At 39.5% G+C, this 14,954-nt stretch overlaps 1 protein-coding gene and 1 long non-coding RNA gene across 3 annotated transcripts in view; both read right to left on the minus strand.

The window, feature by feature from the left end:
• PRKAA2 (protein kinase AMP-activated catalytic subunit alpha 2) overlaps positions 1 to 11,011 on the minus strand; it is a 70,039-nt gene extending 59,028 nt beyond the window's left edge. The window contains exon 1 of one of the 2 annotated variants that reach the window (XM_045897605.3): positions 10,814 to 11,011. In XM_045897605.3, the coding sequence (XP_045753561.1) occupies positions 10,814 to 10,907 (94 nt within the window). In that variant the 5' untranslated portion in view covers positions 10,908 to 11,011. Of the gene's footprint in view, positions 1 to 10,420; positions 10,440 to 10,813 lie in introns of those variants that run through there. The other variant, XM_064589066.1, reaches the window with a different exon arrangement.
• LOC135364174 (uncharacterized) lies at positions 639 to 10,393 on the minus strand. Its single transcript, XR_010410930.1, has 3 exons — positions 10,035 to 10,393; positions 6,535 to 6,700; positions 639 to 3,096 (listed from the first exon to the last, which is right to left on the minus strand). It is a non-coding gene; the product is annotated as an uncharacterized LOC135364174 (long non-coding RNA).
• Positions 11,012 to 14,954: the final 3,943 nt, after the last annotated feature.

Consider the following 14,954-nt stretch of genomic DNA (forward strand, 5'->3'; position numbering starts at 1 on the left):
TTAAGATTTATTTATTTGAAAGACAGAGGGAGAGGGAGAGCACAGAGGGAGAGCGAGAGGGAGAAGCAGACTGTTCACTGAGCAGGAAGGTCAATGTGGGACCCAATCCCAGGACCCTGGGATCATGACCTGAGCCGAAGGCAGACACTAAACCAACTGAGCCACCCAGGCACTCCAGTTGTATGATTTTTTTTTTTTAAGATTTTATTTATTTATTTATTTGACAGAGAGACAGCAAGAGAGGGAACACAAGCAGGGGGAGTGGGAGACGGAGAAGCAGGCTTCCGCGGAGCAGGAAGCCCAATGCAGGGCTCGATCCCAGGACCCTGGGATCATGACCTGAGCTGAAGGCAGACGCTTAACGACTGACCCACCCAGGCTCCCCAGCTGTACCATTCTTAAACAAGCTCCTTGGTAAAAAGATCCTCATTATTCTGGATTATAATTTGCCTCCCTAAAATATTCACCCAATGGTCACATTGTATCCTTCAAAACATCACTGAATATGGTGCCTTTTTCTAGATGATGGTACTTTAGCAATTTAAAAACAGCTATCACACTTAAAATACATGTTCTAATTAATAGTATAAAAAATGTTTCCCTTACCCTATCTCATATGGCATTCTTTTGGGGCTCCCCTTATTGGTCATTCTCTGAATGAAATGTAATTGGCTAAGTTTTTCAAATTGTAGCAACAAGAAATGAACTCAATATTCAAACTTTAGCTTAATCCAAAGTACAGCAGGAACTATGCTACCTATAAAACTACCAATTAATACACATCTGTTTCCATTCTAACAACAATTTTTACATTTAAAGCACTCAAAACATATACTTCCTAAGCTTGTGGTCAGTTAAAACTCCAGCATTTCAGGAACTACTATCAACTGTTTTACTTTTATGCTCCTGTTTTCTGTTTTTAACTTAAGTGCTAGATTTGACACTTGTCCCTATTAAATTTCACCTTCTTGGGTTTTGCCTAGCAATCCAAGAGTTGATATAAATTTAAATTCTGCTTCTGTAATTTGTCTATTAATCACCTCATCTAGCTTTGTACCAGCCCAAATAAGAAATATTACTATCCTTACTATTAGAGTCAATGTCCAAGATTTCCCTTTAGGATGACACCTAATTTCCTTGGGAATAGTTATTCAGCAGCAATAAGCCATATAGAGCACATTTCTTCATCTTATCCACAAAGCTATTGTAAGACATAAAGTCAAATTCTTGCTGAAATCAAGTTTACAGCATATAGTATACCTGTTACATTATCTAACTGTGAATTAGTAGAGCACTAAGTACAGCCTGGTGTAAATCTGACTAAAAGGTAGATTTATCATATACTTGGCTTCGAATTCAAATGTGGGACAAGACTCATTTAAGTAAATTCTTGATGATTACTTCCCACTTTGTTTTAAATTAGTAAATCATCTGTAGTAGTATCATTGCCACAAGTAAAAATATTTTGCTTTAAATCCAACATGACTAAACACAGTAAATGTTAAATATATATTGGTTTTTATTATTTCATTAACTAAGTCTGGGAGAAGTGAATTATGGAATACTTTATAGTGCCAAGTCATACTCAAGCACATTTAAAAAGAAAATGAAATTAACTAATATTTATGGTATTTATCAAGCAAAGTAAGAATTTGGAAACAATTTATGGTATATTTAAAATTTTTAAATCATGATTTTCAATTATGACAGCTTTATAACTACCTTGTAACTAATTTATACTTTAGGAGTTGAGTGATGTTAAATGAGAACACATGACTCATGTTTTAATACTACATAAAATTACATGAATAATATGAAGAAAAAATTCTGAAAAAAGCATCTATATAAGTCAACACACTGGCATTCAGAATGACACGTTTATTGCAAGACAGGATAATCTCTTTAACCATATAAAAATTTGTTTAAAAAAAATCTAAGGGCAAAATTAAAAGGATTATTACCACTTTAAAAACAAAGGCACCGTCTAAAGAAATATGGTAAAATTTATCAGAGGCAAGGCAAACATGGTTAAACATAAGAGAGCACTTAAGCAAGAATACTGTTCCCTTAAAGGGGTGAAAAAGTTTCTATTATTAGCAGAGATAAGAGCTGCCTGAAATTCTTTCCTTAATACACCATACTAAAAATAAAATGGTTCACTACATTTCAAAATAAACACATTGCTTTATATATACATTTCAGTCATCTGATAAATAAAAATCCATAAAAATCAACCTGATTCAAGGTGCTCTTATATTTGTGTCTAATACATACCAGGTAGATTTGCTCTATTTATAACATATTCAGTATTTTAGGAGTCTTGTGCCACCCACTTACTCATTATGTCTTAGAGGATTTGAGATTAGATCTTCTGCGAGGTCAAATTAAATTATCAGCTTGACTTAAAAAAATTAACTACATTCTCTACAAAATATTTTCCCTGTCATCAAGGAAACTACAGGAATCTCCGAAGACTAAGTGGGGCAGTGTCACCATTACAAATACTACCAAATGCTTTAAGGGAAACTAACATGGATGACAAGATAAGTGAGTATTTTGGCATGTTTTTACAAAACAAAAAAAACCCTAGATAGAGCAGTGCTGTGTCAGCATGGGAAACGGATCAAAGTCCAAAGAACTAAGGTAATTGAGGTATATGGTCAAACTTCAAAAATCCCATAAATAAAAACTGCCAGCTGCTGTTCATATTCTCTTCCTTCTCCTAACTTTTGCCTCTTTCTTTCAAGAGCTCTGTGATCCCTGCCACAGGATCTGGAATATAAATTACACGTTCACACACAGGCATTGGGAGTAGCGTATAGGAGATGGTGACAGTAAGCAGTATCTAGAGACTGAGTTTTCTGAACATATCAGAATGAAATATACAGCAAAAGGAGACCTGAGAAAAACAAAAAACAGAAGATAGTAAACTCTTGGGGCGCCTGGGTGGCTCAGTCCTTAAGCGTCTGCCTTCGGCTCAGGTCATGATCCCAGGGTCCTGAGATTGAGTCCCACATGAGGCTCCCTGCTCAGTGGGAAGCCTGCTTCTCCCTCTTCCACTCCCCCAGCTTGTGTTCTCTCTCTCGCTGTGTCTCTCTGTCAAATAAATAAATAAAATCTTAAAAAAGAAGAAGAAGAAGAAGATAGTAAACTCTGCCTCCCCCCCTCATTAAATAAATTTTGGTCTCAGAACTAGATCACAGGTTATTCTCAGAATTCAGCAATTGAGAGTTAAAGTACATAACAGGACCTAATTACATAAGACTACATAAGAGTTAAGTACTTATGAGTACTAACTATATTTTTTTCATGTTTTTCTCACAACAGTGTAAGAGAACATGTGTTATTATTTCCTTTTTTATAGATCGAGTCTTTGATTTAAGGCCACACAGCTGGCTTACAGCATAGCAAAAGTTCCACACCAGGTCTTCCAAATCCAGTTTTCTTTGTACTATATACCATGATGTCCCTGTGGACTTACCCTGAACCTATCCCCCATTTAGAACATTGTTTCTTATGGGAAAGTATCTTTTCAGAGTCAGTGAATTGATTACACAAAATGAACAAAATCCATTCAGAAATTAAGGACCAAATTACCTATGTGAAATCACGTAAGGATATTTAAGTCAGCAAAAAAAAAAAAAAAAAAAAAAAAAGGCTGTATTAAGAGACTTTTGATTTGTGATCAGATTTTCTGTAAATCAGATTAAATTATCAGCTTGACTTTAAAAAATTAACTACTTTCTCTACAAAATACTTTCCCTATCATCAAGGAAACCACAGGAATCTCGGAAGACTAAATGGGGCAGTGGTCACCATTACAAATACTGCAGAATAAGGAAAAGTAACATGGATGACAAGATAAGTGAATATTTACCTAATTTTTGAGAGAATCATTGAATTGATTTTGATTCAACACTAACCTTCTAGTATGTGAGAAGAAATATAACTTTATTATTTGGAACTACTGTTTAACACTTGTTTAGAATTTGCATAATTTTAAAAGTAAATCAATTCAGCTAGTAACTTAAATGAACATTCACTGTTACTTCCCTTTCATTCTTATTTTATTCATTTTTCACATTTGTGGGGGGGGATTACATGACTTATCCAAAAAGGACTACTGGATTTTAATAAAAAGCTAATAATTAAGTTTCACATAACAAAAATAAGTCATTTAGAGCTTTCTTCAATGCACACATCCAAAGCACAGTGGCAGATTATTACAGCTCTGTCTCAATGTCTATCAGAACTGAAGGCATTTCTAAACACAGCAAACAGTTAACACTTCACACATGGTACAGAACTGACTCACAACAGCCATGCACCTAGTTATCTCCACAATACTGCCACTTATCTGTATGGCAATTTATCATTCTTAAAGCCATTTTATGTACTTCGACTAATTTAATCCTCATAAAAATTCTAGAAGGTAGGAAGACCAAGTGTTGTTATTGCCATTTTACAAAGGAGGAAACAGAAGCTCAGAGAAGCTTAATAGTTCTCCCAAAGCCATATAACTCGTAGTGGAATGGAATTAAAATCCAGGGCTAATGCCTTCCTACACCATATGTTCCTTCTTGGACATCAAATCGTTTTTGTAAAATCTCTTTACTCTGGTTACTAAAGGTTACTGGTAATCTTTAGTCAGGGTTACTTTCATAGTAAGAAAAAAAAAAAAAAGAATTACCTGGTATTTCCAAGAAATTTGGGTTAAAATTGTTAGAATTCAGCACATTCATCCATATAAGAAAATAAATTGAGGCATAAAAGTTAGGAACATGAAAATATAAATTTTAATCACACGTGTATATGATGGATTTTCCTGGGGGGGAGGGGACTTATTCTATCTCAATGTGAACTAAAAAAAGACACTTAAATCTTTTTCTCAATTATTGCTAAATATCTACAGACATGTAAGATTACCTTCTTATAGATTTGAAACTCAAGATACCGCCCTATGCATTTTGACTTTACATTGCATACAGCACAGATTCTGGAGTCAGAAAATCCTGGTTATGATTGCCAATTCTGCCACTTAGTACTGTGACCTTGGGCGAGTCACTTGAGGTATAGATTCTCAATTTCTTCATTTGTAAAATGGAGATAATACCAAACTCAGGGTTACTCTGGGGAATACATAAAATCAAGTGCAATACATAGTATTTAAAATACAAAAACTGAGTCAAGTTGTAGCTTTTGTCATTAAAGTGTTACAAATGTGTTTCCCTTTTCTTTTGTTCTGCATTACATCGACATTTCAGCTCTGATCTTCAGTTACTCAAATTTTCATTAATCTAGAAGGAACAATTAAAAAATATCCATTTGGGGGAATTAAATCTTTTTAAAAATCAGTTAAATGATAAAGTTGTAAAGGACCTGATACATTACATGTTCTAGTGCTCTCCTTTAGGAGAAAAAAAAAAAAAAAAAACAAGGCCCAGAGACATTAAATGTCTTATTCAGGACCATGACACTACATGGAAGTCAAAAAACAATCATAGCAGGATGCCTGGGTGGCTCAGATGGTTAAGCATCTGCCTTCGGCTCAGGTCATGATCCCAGGGTCCTGGGATCGAGCCCCACATCGGGCTCTGTGCTCAGCGGGGAGCGTGCTTCTCCCTCTCCCTCTGCCTGTCTGCCTACTTGTGATCTCTCTCTCTCTGTCAAATAAATAAATAAAATCTTTAAGAAAAAAAAAAAAAACAATCATAGCAAGGGCCCAATATGCCACAGTACAACATTCAGGTCCACCAACTGACCAGGTAGTTGTCCAAAATCCAATTTATCATTTGGAACTTGGTATTTACATTTCAAAGAAGGTAACACTCCTTGTTTAAAAAATAAAATGTAATAAAAAGTCCATCTGTTTATTGTAATAAAAAGTCCATCTGTTTATCTTTCCTGTTATCTCAAAAATAAGTGAGGAATTAGTAAAATATATATTTAATTTCTTGAAAGCCAATTCTGTGGGTCATTCAAATAACTATTTGAAAAACAGAGAAGGTAATTCCTTGGTGAGACTTTGCTGGCTAGAAAGAGGCTAGTGTGATTATAAAGTATCCCCTGGTGTACAATTCTGATGAAGAATAAATATTTCATAAAGCAAACCTATCAGTACTCACCTTGAAAAAGCAGGCTTCTTTTTAAATAAGTAATTAGCATTATATTATGTATATTTTTCTTGAACCAGTCTTTGTATAACACAAGCAACAAATCTATTCTTCTAGCATTTCTATCACCTTTACTATTTAGGTAAGAATTGAACAAGTCTAATTACAAGAGCTCTTAAACAGCAGTTCTACCCCACCCTGAAAAGAGTATGAACTAAATCAATGTGGACAAAAAATTTAAGTAGAGAAAAAACATTACTTTTAAATTCTGTTAGCCCCCATAATTTGTTTTGATAGCACTCCGCAGTAATCTAACAAAACAACAGAATGAAGAAAATCAGTTTAAAACATTTAAAATAAGCCTTTCATTATTTAACAGCAAATAGAGGATTTCTACATTTTTAAAAATAATGAGGGGTACCTGGGTGGCTCAGTCAGTCAAGCATCTGCCTCTGGCTCAGGTCATGATCCTGGGGTCCTGGGATGAAGCCCTGGCATCTGAGCTCTTTGCTCAGTGGGGAGCCTGCTTCCCCCGCTCCCTCTGCTACTATCCCCAGTTTGTTCTCTCTCTCTGTGTCAAATAAAATCTTTAAAAATAATAAAAATAAAAATAACTTGAAATGAATGCAATCAAATGAAAATTATGCCACTCTGAATTTTCACTTATTGTACCTAACTTCAGTCTATAAATTGGTACATCAACAAGGGCAGTTAAATTTTTCAAAATCTACAACTAGCCTAACAGTTAAGAGAAAAGGCAAAAATGCTATTCATTCCTCCATCTCCATGTTTTTATAGCCATATAAAACTAAATCATCGGGGCGCCTGAGTGGCTCAGTCGTTGGGCGTCTGCCTTCGGCTCGGGTCATGATCTCAGGGTCCTGGGATCGAGCCCCACATCGGGCTCCCTGCTCGGCGGGAAGCCTGCTTCTCCCTCTCCCGCTCCCTCTGCCTGTGTTCCCTCTCTCGCTGTGTCTCTCTCTGTTAAATAAATAAAATCTTAAAAAAAAAAAAAAAAAAAAAACTAAATCATCTATGGGATGCCTGGGTGGCTCAGTTGGTTAAGTGTCTGCCTTAGGCTCAGGTCATGATCCCAGGGATAGAGTCCCACACATTAGGCTCCTTGCTCAGCAGGGAGCCTGCTTCTCCCTCTGTTGCCGCTCCCCCCTGCTTGTGTCTCTCTCTCTCTGACAAATAAATAAAATCTTAAGATACATATATATATAACTAAATCATCTATTATTAAGTTGTTTTTAGTAAAAATTAACTTTACAAAGTCTAAATTATATAACAGTTAAAAGTGCATGCGTTTTCAACATATACATTTCAACTGTGCTGGGACAATTGGATATTCATTCAAAAAGCTGCTCTTAAAACCTCATCTTATACCATACTCAAAAATTAACTCAAAATGGGTCATATACTTAAATGTAAGGGCTAAAACAATAAAATTTGGAAGATATTTAGAAGACAACATGAGAGAAAATCCTTGAAACCTAAAGCAAAGATTTCTGGACTATAACACCAAAAGCAAGGTCCATAAGAAGAAAAAAAAAAAAAGTCAATAAATTCGACCTCATGAAAATTCATAACTTTTAGACTTCAAAAGACACCATTAAGAAAATGAAAAGTCGGACTGGGAGAAAATATTTACAAACTTCATCTAATAAGAGACTCGAATCCAGAATTTACAAAGAATTCTTGTAATTCAGCTCATGAAATAAGCAAAAGATATGAACAGACATCTCACCCAATAAGATATATGAATGACTAATAACTACCTAAAGATGTTCAATATCATTACTCATTAAAGAAATGCAAATTAAAGCCACAATGGGACATCATTTCACACCCATTAGAATGCCTTTAAAACAGACTACAACAAATGCTGGTGAGGATGCAGAGAAAGGGAGAACCCTCATCCACTGTTGGTAGGATTGCAAAATGGTACAACCACTTTTGAAAATAGTTTGCAGTTTCTCGAAAAGCTAAACATGAAACTATGATAGGACCCAGCAATTCTTCTCCTCGGTGCCTAACCAAGATACATGAAAACGTGCCCCAAGTCTTGCATGCAAATACTTGTGGTAGCATTATTTTTAACAGCCCCAAACCGAAAACAACTGGTGAATGTATAGACAAAGGTGGCATATCCACGCAATGGAATATTATTCAGCAATAAAAAGGAATAAACTATTGATACATGCTATCTCATCTATAAACCTAAAAACAGTGTTAAAGGAAATATGAAAGACTCCATATTGAATGATCCCATTTATCAGAAGTATCCAGAGAAAACAAGTTTATACACACAGAAAACAGATTAAGGGTTTCCTAAAGTTGGTGGTGAGAACAAAGATGAACTGTAAATGAGCATGAAGGATCTTACTGTGGCGATAATTTTTTTTAAATTGATGTTGGTTGCACCTATAATGACGGTTGCATCATTCAGTAAAGTTACAAAAAAAAAAATCACTGAATTGTACACTTGGAATGGGTGAATAATATGTAAAATATACCTTAATAAAGGTGTATTTTTACTTTGAAAAATACATGCACTTTTATTTCTTGTCCCCTGAAGAATTAAATAACTGAACTGTAGCAACTTCCATCATTTTTATTGAACAATGGTACTAATTCTAACCCTGGATAGGAAATCACAGCATAACATTAGAGAGGCTCTAACATAGTGTTAAAAACACCCCTCTGATTGGTTGCCCATTAGACTGGGTCCTCCAGGAAAAGGATTTCTCATAAACCAATGTTCCTTCCATTGGTTTATATTTAAGAAGCCAGTGCCTGGAGGCAGCACAAGAATATATACAAAAGAGATTTAGGTTGTCCTTTGACAATGAGCCAATTGATCTGATGGGTGTTTTAGTCTACATTCAGAGTACAGAAGAATTCAAAAAGACAAACATTTTAACACAATTTGAAAGGATGTAGGGTAAGTTATATAATTTTGAGAGTGTACATACCCAGATGGCAAAGACACGGTTTGCCTGAGTAACTGTATAATATCGTAACACAGCAGTCCTCAGTAATGATATTTAATGACAGGTAACCTTTCAGGCATTAACCTAATGCCTGGATCTTCCTATATTCATTCTAAATATATTCTCTTAGCTATCCACTCTACTTTAAAGTCTTTCATAAATATCCCAGGACCTTATGGCCCACATAGGACTTCAAAGATTTTTATAAACTTTTCAGGTCTTTACACAAATACCACCTTGCCTATGAGACCTTAAGGAGACCAATAAGGCCTGTGAGACCAATAAGGTGCTCATCACCTTATTGAAAATTGTTAACCTCACAAAACTCATTCTCCCTTCCCTGATTCATTCTTCTCAGTAGCACTAAACATACTACGTATTTTACATATATATCCTGATTATTTTTTGTGTTCCCCTACTGGAATATACGCTCCACTGGAGAGATTTTAATCTGGTTTATGTTCCTTATTGTATCCCCATTGCCTAGAACAGTGTCTAGCACAGTGTAGGTGCTCAGTAAGGGCTTTCCGAACAGAAGAGCTTCAGATATGTGCAAGTAAATAGGAGCTCATCTTTGCCACAGGAATGAACGAGTTCCTTCTACCTATTTAACACCCATGACTTGAGGTTAAAATACGTATTTTACAAGGAAATAGAGGCCTGAGATAAAATCTCCAGACTGCCTACCCAACATTTTTACAGCGAAAAGAGAAAAGCTAACGTTTGACTTACAATTCTGAATTTATAACAGTCAAACGTAAAACATTAATAAATTCAGGAGAGAGGACAAATTAAATCCCATGTGACTATTAACAGCAAAAGGAGGAAAGTTCAATCCTTAAGTAGTAACAAGTTAAAAACGATTTCAAAAAAGCAGCCTGTTTTTCTACACCCCAAATGGGATCCCATCACCAAGAAAAGAGACCTCAGCAGAACACGTCTTAGCAGTTCCGGCATCCTCAGCCCCGCACGCTCCAAGGTCCACCACCAAGGAACCTGCCCCCAGCCCAGAAGCCTTCCTAGGCTTCTTTCCACTGGTCAGGCACCCCTCGGACTTCCAGCTCTAATTAAGCCCTGAGCCCATGCAGCGGCCTTCTGCGTTCACGGCCCCACCTCCAGGCCCCCGCAACCCGCCCCAAAGCGTGCGCCCCACCAACCCCGCCCGAGTCCCGGCGCACGAAGGAGTCGGAGGGCAGGGACCTCCCTGGCCTAGCCAGAACTGGAAGACATTTTACACTTCATCGTGGTTCTGCCAATTTCTGTGTGACCTTGGGCACGTTCCCAAACCTCCAGGGGTCCGCGTCTTCTCACCTTCAAGGTGAGGACAACACCTGCACCGAGTCGCTGTAAGGATTAAATGAGATCACACGTAAAGCACCCAGCAGGGCACCTGGCGCGCTGGAAACTCAATCACCAGCAGCGGGTGTTACTCCCCGGTGCTGCCCACACCGTCTCAGCGGGAAGGCACCGTGCCCAACAGTCCGACCTCCGGTTTCGCCGACCCGGGCACTGAGGTCCGCGAGCGCCCGACAGACCCCGGGACTCCCGTCGTCCCCGCCGCCCCCCGCCGCCCTCGCGGGGCTCCCGGGCCCGCGCCACCTGCCGCCAGGCCCGCCCGTGGCCCTGGGCGCCGGGCTCCCGCCGCTCGGCCCGGCCTCCCGCGAGCGGACAGCCCCGCGCGGCGGCCTCGGGCGCGTACTCAACTCTTCACTTTGCCGAAGGTGCCGACGCCCAGCGTGTCGCCCAACACGTAGTGTCCGATCTTCACCCGCCCGTCGTGCTTCTGCTTCTCAGCCATCTTCGGCGCGCGCAGCCTCGCTCCGCCGCCGGCTCCTCCGTGCGAGCGCGGCCGCCGCCGCCGCCGCCGCCGCCGCCGCCGCGGGCTCCTCAGTGCGGCCGCCGCCTACCCACAGTGCAGCGGGCCCGCGGGGGGGGGCGTCGGGCGGGGGAGGCCCGAAGCGCCGAGGGGCGCAAGGCGGGCGCGGCGCGCGGGCGGCGGCGGCGTGCGGGCGTGCGGGCGCGAGCGGCGGCGGCGGCTGCGGGCCGGGCGGGGCGCCGGAGGGGGAGGGGAGGGCCGGGGAGGGCCGGGGGCCGCCAGGTGTGCGGGGGCGGGGCGGGAAGGGGGCGGCGAGGAGACGGGCCCTTCACCTGTGGGGGGAGCCGGGCGCGGGGATGGGCTTGGGGGGGGGCTGTGACAGAAACCGAGGGGAGGGAACGGAGAGGGGCCGCACCTCGGCGTGCAAGGTGGGAGTCGAATTTGAAGAGAAATGGGCCCGGAGTGTGGGGAGGGAGGGACGTAAAGACGAAAATGGGGGTGTAGGGGAAGTCACGGGGAGGCGGCGGTGGGGAAGGGCCTCGAACGAAGGTCAGTCTGCGGAGCGCTGCAGGAAGTTTTTTGAGTCACGGGCGGGGTATTTCTGATGCAGGTCGTGGCACGGGGAGGACACAGTTCTGTGCTCTCTCAGTTATCCTCCACGTATTTTATAATTCTCAGTCCTCTTGCCTTGCGGATGCAAGAGCCCCCTCCTCCAGAGCTCTCAATTCTAATTTGCGCAAAGTTCTCCAATAAAGCACAGTCACGAGATTTGCTCAATTGTAATTTAGCGCATGCTTGTATAAAGTGTGCGGAAAAAGCTTGTCGTAGAGCTGCCGGAGAGGGAAGTAGTGAAAGAAATGAAGAGGGAAACCATGTAGCGAGCAAAGCAAATAAAATACATAGGGCGCAAAGAGAATGGTGAAGAGCAAGGGCAATAGAAGGGCACGAATTAAAGAAAAATAGAAGTGGGGGAAGAACAGTAAGAGGAACTAGAAGCATGACACCCAGGCAGAGTATTAAAGACTGACAAGAATTTAGTAATGAATTGATTATCACTCCCACCCTCCTTCCCTTTCTTCCTTCCGTGTTATCCTGGTCTTCAGTGTTGCCTTTCAGTGCTTAAAAGGTATTTGCTGATTGGAAATAAATGTCTAAGGATTAGTTGAATATCTTTAACATTGTACGTGACACTAGAGTTCCAAAGTCGTGTTCCTCAAACAAGAAGCCTGTTACCATACTGTTTATATGTGAAGAGAGAAATGCATTGATCAGAAAGAATAAGATATAATAAAAGTTTGTTTTCTGAAGAGTGATAAATATACAAATGGCAAACATCCATTCTTGTTTAGACAGCAAGACAATCTGATGAGAGATGATCACAGTTTATAAATTATAAATATCACAGCTGTTGAACAGAGGCTATTTTTGTTCATTCTTGGGATCATCTTTCTTGCTGACAAGAAGTATCATTTAAGAATCACTCTACTTAGCTGGCAATTTGGAGAAAATAGCCAGTTATTTTTGATGCTGCACCTTCATTTGGTTAAGGGTCACCCCTTTAGTACCCATTCAAGTGAGTAAGAAAACAAAATACCTATTTTTGCTTTTGAAATATGTTGTCTGTTTCTTCTTCTAATATACCATTAAAAGACATTGAAAAGTCTGTTCAATCGTTTTATTGAGTCGAGTGAAGGCAGATTATAGAGATTTTTAAAGCATTTTACATGCTGCCTTAACTATTCGCTGATTATTACAACTTAAGTTATTACATACTTCATAACTAATCCTTACCTAGCAACTGTGAACAACCTTGTAGCTTTATTATTAGGCCAAAAAGAATATGATACTTTGTTGATTAAAAAGTTCATTTAGGGCACCTGGGTGGTTCTGTCGGTTAAACAGCTGCCTTGGGCTCAGGTCATGATCTCAGGGTCCTGGGATAGAATCCTGCATCGGGCTCCCTGCTCAGTGGAGAGTCTGCTTCTCCCTCTCCCTCTTCCCTTCCCCTTGCTCCTGCTCGCTCTCACTCTCTTTCTCTCTCTCTCTCTCTCTCAAATAAATAAATAAAATATTTTTTTTAAAAGTTCGTTTAAACACAATTACCTCATTTGATTGCCATAAAAGAAACTTATTATTGCCCCCATTTTATAGATGATAAAATTTAGTTTTTCACTTTCTGGTTTGCCCAAGGCTAATCAGCTAAGTGGCAGACTCAGAATTCATTTCCAGTTCTGACTTGTCCTTTTGTCTTTCTACTATACCACAGCTGCCAAAGAAAAACAAACAAACATGGTGCTCTAAGAACATTTAAAATATTCACAATTATAGTCTCATTCCCATAGTTATTATTTCTAGGGCAGGCCGACAACGTATACTTTAAGCTTACATATTTAGCTGTCTTCCTGATTTCTGTTTGGCGGCAGGATTGAATGCTACGGGGCGGGAAGGGTGGGAAAGCGCCATTGTCACTGCTAGTGACAGCAAAGCAGTCCTGTCGCCCACGCGTTTCAGATGTGATTCCCTATTGCTTCGCCCTACTCAGCAGTACAAACCTGATAGTTCATCAGACCAGATCTCCTTCAGTGCCATGCCCCTTGGAGGTCTCACCCCCCACTACCAAAGATGTCCTGGTAAATATCATATTCCCCTTTTTCCTTATTTTTCAGTGATGTTGTAGTGTCCCTATGTTCTTTAGTACCAATCTCTATGAGCAGTGCCCTAGACGACCATTCAGTTCTTAACCCTGATCCAGCTGTTACTGCTTTCCCCACCGGTATTGGGTCCTTGGGGTTATTTTATTTCAAATACTCTAAAGCAGGACCTGAATAAGAGAATAATGGAGTACCACTAAACTAATATGCTACACTAGATTCCACTGGTAGTCTCAATAACCAGTTCCTTCAAGTCTGCTCAGAGTCACCTTCTCCATGAGACTTCCCTACTCTGACTACCTTATTTAACATTGCAGTTCCAGCTCACCCGCACTCCTTGCCCTGCACTCTCCATCCTCCTAACCCTTTGCAACTGTTTTCTATGGCACTTACTTTCTAACGTACTATTGAATTTCCTTGTTTATTATGTTTTTGTTTTTTCTGTCTCTCCCAACTAGAATGTAAAGCTTCTTAAGAGAGAGGGGCTTTCTCTCTATTTTGTTCACTGACAGACCCTTAGCTCCCAGAACAGTGCCTACCAAATTAAAGGCACCCACGTGGTTTCAGGTTGTGTGGCACCTGAAGTTTATATAATGAGGGGGAGCTGATTAAGAAAAAAAAATAGAAAATTAGGTATGAAAGTGAATGTTTATTTGAAAATAGAGAACATAACTACAAATTTTTTGAAGCTGACAAATAACAAACATCCTTAAATCCAGGAAAATAACGTATTTTTATAAATTAATACCCCACATACCTTTATAATACTTGTTTTCTATAGTTTTGCCTGCATATTCTTTGATTGCCTCCTCATATTTTGTAATATTCTTTATATAGAGTATAGAAAGATAATTCTGTCCTTCCTCTAACATTATTGATCAAGTTTTCGATTACATGTTTCTTTTCAGGGTCCACATAGGACTTTTTTCATACAGCTAATATAGCATCTATCGATTCTGTTATATATGTCATATATTTTTCATATATACTTATATATAAGTGAATACTTCATAGATAGATATAAAAATCACATACCCTGTCTGCTGTTCCTGGGCCTAACAGAAACTCATGCATCATTCCATACATACGTGTTGAATTGAAATAAACAACATGGTTACTAAAGAATCAAGGAATAAGAATACAGGGAGGAACATTTTTAAAAAGAAGTTGGGGTGCCTGGCTAAGTCAGAAGAGCATGTGACTCTTGATCACAGGGTCATGAGTTCGAGCCCCACATTGGGTATAGAGATTATTTAAAAACTTTTAATTTAAAAAAATATATAAAATAAAATAAGTCAAACTTAATAGCAGTTTTATTTTATGCAAACACATATTAAATACAAAGCATAATTTTCCATCTTGGTGCAATAGTCATTAG

Source organism: Mirounga angustirostris, unplaced genomic scaffold (assembly GCF_029215605.1).
Source record: "Mirounga angustirostris isolate CCGP_5_RB_7025 unplaced genomic scaffold, mMirAng1.0.hap1 SCAF_4, whole genome shotgun sequence".
NCBI lineage: Eukaryota > Metazoa > Chordata > Mammalia > Carnivora > Phocidae > Mirounga > Mirounga angustirostris.